This window comes from Myotis davidii, unplaced genomic scaffold (genome assembly GCF_000327345.1).
Source record: "Myotis davidii unplaced genomic scaffold, ASM32734v1 scaffold2270, whole genome shotgun sequence".
Classification (NCBI taxonomy): domain Eukaryota; kingdom Metazoa; phylum Chordata; class Mammalia; order Chiroptera; family Vespertilionidae; genus Myotis; species Myotis davidii.
Window position 1 is genome coordinate 124,775 of NW_006281936.1, and position 10,976 is coordinate 135,750.

Here is a 10,976-nt window from a genome sequence, read left to right on the forward strand (position 1 = left end):
CTTGAGTTCAGAGCAGTCGGGGGCTTGTGACTCCCTCCCGATTCAAAAAGACAGCCGTGTCCTCAGTTGCCAGCCCTTGCCGCGTGCGCCTCCGTACCTCTGCACTTCCGCATCTCCTCTGAGTCTCAGTGTGTTTTTCTCTTTCCTTCTAGTAGAATTTCCACTCAGCCAGCCTTCCTGTGGTTCTGGATGATGTCCGTTTTGTCTTTTAGTTGTATTTTTGAAGTGGTTGAGCGAGACAGCAATTTCCAGTGTTTACCTATGCCGCCATCTTGGTTTCTCCCCCTATTCTTTTTTTTAATGAATATGTAATGTGTCTTTTTTTTCTCCAGCTGCTTTTAAGATTTTCTATTTGTAAATAGTTTCATGAAATTGGGTTTTGTTGTCCCCTGGTATAATTTTCTTTGTGTTCTTGGGCTTAGGATTGAATGAACTTCCCAGTTATATGATTTTATAACTTTTATTAGATTTGGAAATATTTCAACTATTTTTCTTCAACTATTTCTTCTGACATCCCCCTCTCCTCATTACAGCAGGGACTCCAATTACATTTATCCACTCGAAGAAGTTCTAACCACAGCTTATTGATTGATGCACTGTACATTTTTTTTGTGTAGTCTTTTTTCTGTGTGTCATCGAGTAAATCCTATTGCTATATTTTCAAGAGCCAACTTCTTCTGTGTACGTTATATTTTGTCTTCTGTATTGCAAGGTTTTTCCACTGTAGTTGAAACAGAGTTTTTTTTTTAAGGTTATTTTTTCTAAACAGATATTTCACTATTAAGGTGTTTTGTTTTGTTTTTCTCTTTTCTTTAAAAATATGGCTCCATGGCCCTGCTTGGTTCAGTTGGTTAGAGCATTGTCCCGATAAACCAATTTTGTGGGTTTGATCCCCAGTCAGGGCACATACAAGAGTCAACCGATGGCCCTAACCAGTTTGGCTCAGTGGATAGAACATTGGCCATGGACTAGAGCAGGGGTGGGCAAACTTTTTGACTCGAGGGCCACAATGGGTTCTTAAACTGGACCAGAGGGCCGGAACAAAAGCATGGATGGAGTGTTTGTGTGAACTAATATGAATTCAAAGTAAACATCATTACATAAAAGGATACGGTCTTTTTTTTCAATAGTTTTATTCATTTCAAACGGGGCCGGATTTGCCCGTGGGCTGTAGTTTGCCCACGGCTGGACTAGAGAGTCCTGGGTTTGATTCCGGTCAAGGACACACACGTTGGTTGTAGGGTTGATTCCTGGCCCTGGTTGGGCATGTGTGGGAGGCAAACAATTGATATCTCTCTCACATAGATGTTTCTCTCTTGGTGTCTCTCCCCCTCCCTTCCACTCCGCCCCAAAAAAAGGAATGGAAAAAATTTCTCAGGTAGAGGATTAACCAAAAAAAAGAAGAAGAGCCCTGGCTGGCTTGGCTCAGTGGATAAAGCGTCAGCCTGCGGACCGGAAGGGTCTCAGGTTCGATTCCGGCCAGGGGCACAAGCCTGGGTTGTGGGCTCGATCCTCAGTGCGGGGCGTGCAGGAGGCAGCCGATCAATGATTCTCTCTCATCATTGATGTTTCTATCTCTCTCTACTCCCTTTCTCTCTGAAATCAATAAAGAAATATATTTTTTTTTAAAAAAGAAGAAAAAGAATCAACCAATGAATACATAAATAAGTGAAACAACAGATCAATGTTTCTCTCTCTCTCTCTGTATCTCAAAAATTTTTTTAATGTTCTATTATCTTCTGGCTTAGGAACAAAAAAATGAGCCCCACTCTTACCTTTATTGCAGTGTTTATAAATTTCCCTCTGGCTACTTTGAAGATTTTATCTTTATCACTGGTTTTAGGCAGTTTGATGATAATGTTTGGTGGGATGGTTTTCTTTGTGTTTATTCTCTCTAGAATTCATTAGGCTTTTTAAATCTGACTTTATAGTATTCATCATATTTGAATAATTTTCATCATATGTCTTCAGTTGTTTTTGCTGTCTGCTCTACCTCTTCCCATGCCCTCCCCCCACTACGTTTTCAGATACTGGTACTTGATAAATATACCTATGTTAAATTGTTTGTGACTCACAGGCCATTGCTCTCCTGCCCCTCTTTTTCCCTCCCCCATCTTTTTTCTTTGCTTTAGATTGAATAGTTCCTATTGCTATGTTTGTACGTTCATGATCTTCTATAATGTTTACTCAACTGTTACCTAATCCAGTGAATTTTTCATTTCAGATATTTTTCAGCTCTACAAGTTCAATTTGGTTCTTTTTATATCTTACATTTTCATTTCTCACTTTTCCTGTAGTTTAAAGTCTTTGTTTCAACTTCTTTTTTATTGACTTTTTTTCTTCTGTTTATATTTACTTGCTACTTTTCACGCTACTTTTCATCCAATAATTTTTTATTGGATGAGTGACATTTTGAATTCTGAGTGTTTAAATTTTGTCTCCCTTTAAAGAAGGCAGACAGTTTTTTTCTTTTTCTTTTGGTAGGGAGTTATCATCAATACAGTTTCTTGTGCTTCAGCATTTCTTCCTCTTCTTCAGCTCTATCTGATAGATTTAAGCTGCCTTAACTTTAGAAATTTCTATCTCTGTCACCTCAGATCAGTGAGACTACCTTGCTCTGTGTCCCCTCCTGGCCTGGCAAAGGCTGGAACTCACTCGGTCAGTTCTCTTCTTTCACAAGGCACAGTTCTATGATGTTTTGAAAACAGTATTGTATATACTATTCAGTTTTCTGGTTGTTTAAGACTGAAAAATCAGATTTTGTAGTTAATTCATCTTGGATGGAAGTGAAAGTTCTTGTTATACACAATTTTGATGTTTTTAAAATGTGAAAGTAAGCATATCTGCATTTTTTAGATTGTAATGTTTTGAGGGCAGAGATTTCCTTCTCATTAACTGCCAGATCCTTAGCACTTAAAATAGTACCTGGAATATCATAGGCATTCAGTAAATAAAGTATAGTTGGCATACAATATTATGGAAGATTCTCTTTTTAAATCTATGTAAATTATAAAAGAAAAAGGTGGATTTTTTTTTCAGTGGAGGTTAATCACCCTCTTAATTAGAAATACTAGGAAATTTTGTTTGAAATGAAAAGTTATTTCCTTATACCAGGTCTCTGAAAAATGGGAGTTAAACTTGACAACGTTGATTTAACTTAATATGATTTAAAATATTACTGATATTTTTTATTATGCAGTTTGGGTGATGGTTGCAGTTTTCCAACTCGCCTTGTGGGAATGGATCCAGAACAAGCTTCTGTTACAAACCAAAATGAATATGCCAGAAGGTGTGCTTCTTGTCATTATGTTTTTCAGTATTCATTGTAAAACAAAATATATGTGTGTGTGTGTGATACAAACATGTCTTATAAATACAGTAGTAATTTAGTAAGCCAGCATACATAGCAAAAGAGAACATCTAAATAATTTTTAATATATTTTTAAATATTTTTTTAATCCTGAACTTATTATTGATTTTAGAGAGAGAAGAAAGGAAAGTGAGAGAGAGAGAAAAACTGTGTGAAAGAGAAACATCGATTGGTTGCCTGCTGTGCACACCCCAACAGGGAATCGAACCCAAAACCTGAGTATGGGCCCTGACTGGGAATCAAACCCATGACCATTCGATGTACGGGATGATACCACAACCAACTGAGCCACACTGACCAGGGCTAATTTTTAACTTAGGGTTAATCCAAACCAGAATACTTTTCAAAGTAAGAAAGGGAATGCTTGCTCTTAGTAGTTGAACCAGAATAATCACATAAAACTGGAAATGTCTGGGCAAACTAGGAAGCAAGGCTGCCCCTAAATGTGCTGCATTTTCCTAGAAACTAATACATTCTTTTGAGATTTGATTAAATTGGTGTATGTAAGTTTTTTTCTACAAAGAAATTAGTCATTTCTCTATTCACCATTTTATTTTTATAAACAGATTTTAACTGTAGTGTGAAAATGAGATTGAGAATTCAAAAAATATAAAATTTCATTCATTCATTTAGAGGATATTTTCTCAGTATTTGTATGGCAAGCAAATTGATCCATACATTCAAAGTAATTCATTTGAAAATGAAATTTCAGAGAAGATAAAGATACTTCTGGTCTTTACCAGGTAGCTCAGTTTAGAGCATCATCATGGTAGCCAAGGTTGTGGGTTTGATCTCTGGTCTGGGCACATACAAGAAGCAACCAATGAATGCGTAAATAAGTGAAACAAATCGATATTTCTCCTTCTCTTTCCAAAATCAATTTTAAAAAGAGAGAGAGGGATACTCTGTCAAAGCGAAATAGTTGGAACTTACTACAGAAATTAATTGTGGGGAGAAGAGATTGTTAATTACAAGTTTGCATATAATATCAAAAGCATGTAGGCCTTAGCTAAGACCTTAGACCTCCAACATTTATTATGGGTCAACAAATTACTTAAACTGTCAGAGCCTCAGTTTCCAGCTATATACCTACCTCCAGTTTTTGCAAAGGTTGAAATAATGTATATACAGCACCTAGCACAGGTATCTGGCCCATAATAGGTATACAACATATTAGTTCCCTTTTCCTTCTTCTTTCATTCTCCGTTCCCTCTCTTCCTAATCTGTTAGCTAGAAAAATAAGTCTACACTAAATCACTTAATCATTTTTTCCCTTTAGATCTAAACTGCAAAGATAGAAAGCAGAAAACTTGAAAGATGACAGGTAATTTTTTTGTACTGGCCACACAGACCTATCCTAATGCTACCTTATGGCTCTTGATTAACATATGTTAAAAATGTTTCAGGCTGGCCTCTGAAGCTTTTTTCTTTTGCCTAATTGTTTTCATTGGCAGTTGGAGTACAGATTCTTGGATCTAGAGAATCATTTAATGAGGGTGTGGGCATATTTTTCTTTTGAAGATTGAGTTGTTTTTTTCAGAGTGCTGAGATCTTATGATTTGGCCTCATGTTTAGGAGAAGGAATACTAATTTTCTGCTTATTAATTATTTTTTTAATTTTTATTGATTTCAGAGAGGAAGGAAGAGGGAGAGAGAGAAAGAAATGTCAATGATGAGAAAGAATCATTGATCAGCTGCCTCTTGTATGCCCCCTCGCCCCCCACCGGAGACTGAGTCCTCAACTTGGGCACATGCTCTAACCAGGAATTGAACTGTGACCTCCTGGTTCATTGGTCGATGCGCAGCCACTCAGTCACACTAGCCAGGCTAATTTAGTGTTCTTAATTAAGCATTAAACTATTTACTAACTTGTTTGCTCTTCTTTTCAGTATTGGCTCAAATCAACCCTTTCCTATCAAACCACTTAGTGAATCAAAAAACCGATTGCTGGACAGTGAATCTCAATGGACAGAGAATGGATCTGAAGAAGGTACTGTCAGATCAGGTAATACTTGTCATCTGAAAACATCACTTCATCTGGTTAAAATAAATTCACCAGGTTGAATTACTGTATAAAAATCATAAAATACTAAAATATGTGAAACTTTTAAATAAAATATCACACACACACACACACACACACACACACACACACGGGGTGTTAGTGTTTATTGGTAGATTTTATGGAGAAGGGGGTTCAGTGAGGAAGTGTAGTGGCTGCTGCTGTGTCTTGTTCTGTTCACAGATAGGTTGTTGTTTGTTTTTGTTACCCAGACATGTATTTCTTTAACTCAGGCATCGAAAGTTCATTTGGCATAATTCTGAATAAATCTTAAACAAGGTGAGTTTTGGTCAAGATGGCAGCATAGGTAAATGTGGTACTCAGAATCTCTCACAACCACATCAAAATTACAATTAAAATACAAAACAACCATCATTCAGAGTGCCTGAAATCTAGCTGAACAGAAGTCCTACAACTAGGGATATATTAGAAGAAGCCACATCAAGACTGGTAGGAAAGGTGGGGTTGTGGAATGGGCTGGTCCCATACTCAGGGATGGCGGTTAAAAGTTGGAAGAGATATCTCAGCTGCAGAGGTCCCCCCTAAGGAGTGATGATCCCAGTCCCACATCAGAACCCCCAGCCTAGAGTTCCAGTGCCAGGAGGAGCAGTCCCCATAACTTCTCTATCTGTTAAAACCAGTGGGAATTGTGGCTTAGTGAGGCTGAGGGTTCCTGGTGTCCAGGTATTCCTCTTAAAGGACTTAGACTCACTTTCTCTGAGCCCCAATGCTGGAGCAGCAACTCAAAAGATGCCATATGGGGATGTACAGGGAGGGACTGAATTGTCTGACTGCAGGGTAAGTTTTGGAGGTGCAACTTTCTTCCAGATAGAAGTGCCAGCAGAGGTCATTGTTCCTTTTCTGAGCCCTCCCCCCTCAAAATCCCCAGGTGGACACCATATCTGAATCCCATCAACACTGGCTAACACTGTTGGCCTCACCCTGGTGATTTGCTGAGACCCCCCAACTCCACCTTCCCATTTGCAGGCCCATCCAATCCCTTTCTAGTGGCTTTTCCATATCCTGGCTTATGCTTTGGACATTTCTAAAATCTCTCAAACAAGCAGCATCTGGCCTCTGTTTACCTCGTACTCCTTGTTAAGTAGCCCCAGGCCTGATACTAGTGGCAGCTAGCCTTGGTTTGCAATTTGGCCTCTCCTCTAGACACCTCCAAGTAAGCACAACTAGCAGTCAACTACAGATTGTTCTGTAGCTCATGCTGGGTGGCCCTTGGCAGGGCACAGGCGGTGGCTGACCTTGCACCTCTTGGGAGGCCCCAGAACTAGTGCACTCAGTGGACAGCACCAGACCACCCCAGATTTCAACCCAACCACCTCTACAAGTGACACACTCAAGGGGTAGGGGTCACAGGCACCAAAGCCCCACTAAAGCAAGTCCTGCTCTATAGGATCGGCCCCTGCACAGCAGCTTCTCCACTGTAGTGAAAGCCTGTCCTCTCAGCTGGTCTTTGCAGCTGATCGGCCTGGGGGTCAGTCCCTACCAGTGATTTTCCAAAAACAATCAAGACTCAATTACAACAGGACAGTGCACAGAGTGCACTTGGAGTGCCCAGATCAAGTGATGGGAGGCTGCTCCACTGGGCCCTATAGGACACCTACTACATGAGGCCACTCTACCAAGTCCAGAGATATAGCAGCTCTACCAAAAACATAGAAAGGAACACAGGGCAGCAGCCAAAATGAGGAGACAAAGAAACATGACCCAAATGAAAGAACAAGGCAAACCTCCAGAAAAAGAACTAAATGAAATGAAGGCAGTCTACCAGATACAGTTCAAAACAATGATTATAAGTGTGCTCAAGGAACTTAGCAAGAACTTCAGTAGCATGAAAAGGGACATGGAAATTATAAAAAAAGAACCAGTAAGAAATGAAGAATACAATAATTGAAGTGAAGAAAAAGATTATAGGGAATCAACAGTAGAGTAGATGAAGCAGAGGATCAAATCAGCAATTTGGAAGATAAGGAAGCAGAAAATATGCATTTAGAATTGCAAAAAGGAAGAAGAACCCCAAAAGAAGATAGTGTAAGGACCCTCTGGGACAACTTCAAGCATACCAACAGTTCATCATGTGGTGCTAGAAGGAGGAGAGAAAGCAAGGAATTAAAAATTTGTTTGAAAAAATAATGATGGAAAACTTTCCTAACCGGGTGAAGGAAATAGACATACAAGTCCAGGACGCGCAGAGAGTCCCAAACAAGATAAACCCAAAGAGGCCCACACAAAGGCATTATAATTAAAATGCCAAAGATTAAAGACAAAGAATTCTAAAAGCAGCAAGAGACAAGCTGTTAGTTATCTACAAGGGAATTCCCTTATTCCTGTCATCTGATTTCTCAACAGAAACTTTGCAGGCCAAAAGAGACTGGCACAAAATATTCAAAGTGATGAAAAGCAAGGACCTACAACCAAGATTACTCAACCCAGCAAAGCTGTCATTTAGAATAGAACAGATAAAGAACTTCTCAGACAAGAACAATCTAAAGGAGTTCATTACCACCAAAGCAGTATTACAAGAAACATTAAAGGGTCTTCTTTAAGAAGAAGGAGGAAAAAAAACAAACATCAAAAATATGAATAATAAAATGGCAGTAAATACATATCTGTTGACAATTACTTTAAAATGCAAATGGGCCCTAGCCAGTTTGGTTCATTGGCTAGAGTGTTGGCCTGTGGGCTCAAGGGTCCTGGGTTCAATTCTGGTCAAGGGCACATGCCTGGAGGAGGTAGCCAATCAATGATTCTCTCTCATCACTGATGTTTCTATCTCTCCCTCTCTCTTCCTCTCTGAAATCAATAAAAATATATTTTTTAAAAAATGCAAATGCCACCTGCCCAAGTGGCTCAGTGGTTGAACATTGACCTATGAACCAGAAGGTCATGGTTCAGTTCTCAGTCAAGGCACATGCCCAGTTTGTAGGCTCAATACCTGGTAAGGTGTGGGGAGTTGGGGTGGGGGAGGGGGGGCAGGAGGCAGCAGATCAATGATTCTCTCTCTGATCTTTGATGTTTCTTATTTCTCTCACTTCCTCTCTAAAATCAATAAATAAATGTATTTTAAAAATACAACGGGTTAAATGCTCCAATCAAAAGATATTCAGTAACTGAAATGGATAATAAAATAAGACCCTTACTTATGCTGTCTGCAAGAGACTCACTTCAGATCATAAGGCATACACAGTCTAAAAGTAAAAGTATGAAAAAAGATATTTCATGACAATGGAAACAAAACAAAATAAAGAAGCCGTGGGCCCTAGCCGGTTTGGCTCAGTGGATAGAGTGTTGGCCTGCGGACTGAAAGGTCCCAGGTTCGATTCCTGTCAGGGTCACATGCCCGGGTTGCAGGCTCGATCCCCAGTAGAGGGCGTGTAGGGGGCAGCTGATCAATGATTCTCTCTGATCATTGATGTTTCTCTCCCTCTCCCTTCCTTTCTGAAGTCAATAAAAACATATTTTAAAATAAATAAATAATTTAAAAAGCATAAAACTAGACTTTCAGCTCTTAGCACTGCTTCTAGGTTCTACAAGAAGACAAATGGTTGGCACCATATACCTATTTAGTGCTTATATAAGAGTTGCTTTTACTTTAATCATCAATTTTGCTGTTTAGCCAGCAACTGAATTCATTTTTTATCGGATCAAATATAATTATGTGCTTACAGGGATAAATAACCTTGTTACAGTGACAATAGACAAAAAATGTGACTTGCCTACTATTGAAGAAATTCGATCCAGAGAAGAGTGACTAACACTAAAGTCTGAAAAAATGTTGTTTATTTTGTAAAAGAGCAGCTTACTCTATAGGCAAGTACATGGATAAGCTATTCTTTACTGTGTGTCCAGAGACAGGAGCCACAGAAGACCGTCCTGGTGGATCTGCAGCCTGAGCAGTGAGGATAATTGCTAACCTCAAGTTGAACTGCAGGGATGTAGTGAAGTCTCTCCTGATGCTAAAGTTAAGGATGCAGCTGTCTGCAGTCATTCAGTAGCTGAGCTCCGTGCTTAGTAGCATCTTGTGAAGGTGTTCAATTTTTAACAAACTTAGTTACCCACTGCCTATAATGAATGCCCACAAACCTAGCAGCTTCAGACAACACACATTCATTACCATAGTTCCTGTTGTCATGAGCTCATTTTTTTTTAAAGGGTTGTCATCTGCAGTCTTAAGGAAGCCTTTGCTTCCTTGCAGGCATTTGTCGTGAGCATTGAGCATTCAGTTCCATACCAAGAACCTAGAGCCTGAGACCCAGACAGAATCAGAACATGGGCACTCTGGCCAGGCTTATGTCAGGTGGAGCAGGCTGGACTCAGAAGATGAACAGCAGGAGCACCTGTCAGTGCCACTGAGAACTGTGGTACAGCAGTTGGGCCTCAGTCCTGGCTTCATTTCTTCTTAATATAGGCAGAATAGTGGCTGCTGCCTGTGATGGTTGAGAATCCCCAGCTAAAGTTCCTAGAACTGTTGCTGTGAGTCTTCCCTACATCCTTTCAGCAGCCTTAGAAAGGTGTGGATAAGATGACTCTTCAGATTATGTCCAAGTTAACAGTAAGGGAGAACCCTGAGATTCTTTCTCTTTTAAAATGCTTTCTTGATCCTTCAGAGGAAGAAAGTCAGTGATATCCCTTATTTACTGCTTACAAAAATCATTATTACTACAGTTTAGTAATATTAAAATATTTATTTCTTATCTTGTTATATTAGCTTTATATCTTAGCCCAGAGAACCATTTAATAAATCTTGTTTTCAGAAATATAAAATCAAGTTTTAACCAATAACTCAATTGTTTCTGGTTTTATAGGTTTATAAAAACATGGACTGATATTTTCAGTATTATTTGCAAGAAAATTATCAATGGGATCAAATAATTGAAGTAAAACAGAAGATATATTTTTTCAAAAAAGGAAGCCTTTGTACAGATCCCTGGATCCACAGAAGCGCTACTGCAGAGCAGGAAGATGCCTTAATCTTAAGTCCAGAATTGACTTAAAGCTGCAAAAGTGACTTGATTTTACTTTGCAAATAACACTTATTGTTATGAAATGCTATAATATGTCGGATCACATGTTAACATGGCATATGTATTTTTTTTTGATACCTGAGTTACATTATCGGAGTTGTTTCTTGGTGTCTATATGAATTTTCACTCCAGAAACAGAAGCTAACAAATTCTCTTAAGTAAAGAACATCTAGGATAGCATGGTGGCTGAAACTGAATAATAATATCCAAATTACTGTTGCTTGTACTATCTAGGGAAAAGGAAATGACTGCTTTCTAAAAATTGGGTGTTTGATCATTTATAAGTACTGTTTTATACTTTTCAACATTTTTAATAAAGATTTTTTATTGTTGGCTATACAATAACACTCAGAAGGATTAAGATATCTAAATATAATGATTTACAACATGGAGCACATTTGTATAATTCATTGAAGGTTTAGTTCTAAGCATTACTACAACAATGTTGTATAGTGTTGTGCCCAAGGCTTAAAGGAAACTTGGCATTATAAAAAATACTTTTGTT

General features: G+C 38.7%; 1 protein-coding gene across 10 annotated transcripts in view; it reads left to right on the forward strand.

Moving 5' to 3' along the window:
• Positions 1–10,976, forward strand: part of ZDHHC20 (zinc finger, DHHC-type containing 20) — an 83,901-nt gene extending 72,925 nt beyond the window's left edge. For 5 of the 10 annotated variants that reach the window (XM_015562143.1, XM_006752630.2, XM_006752633.2 and 2 more), the window contains 3 exons: positions 3,200–3,289; positions 5,260–5,375; positions 10,253–10,976. In XM_015562143.1, coding sequence (XP_015417629.1) covers positions 3,200–3,289; positions 5,260–5,375; positions 10,253–10,273 — 227 coding nt within the window. In that variant the 3' untranslated portion in view covers positions 10,274–10,976. Of the gene's footprint in view, positions 1–3,199; positions 3,290–4,649; positions 4,695–5,259; positions 5,376–10,252 lie in introns of those variants that run through there. The other 5 variants (XM_015562326.1, XM_015562216.1, XM_015562256.1 and 2 more) reach the window with 2 other exon arrangements.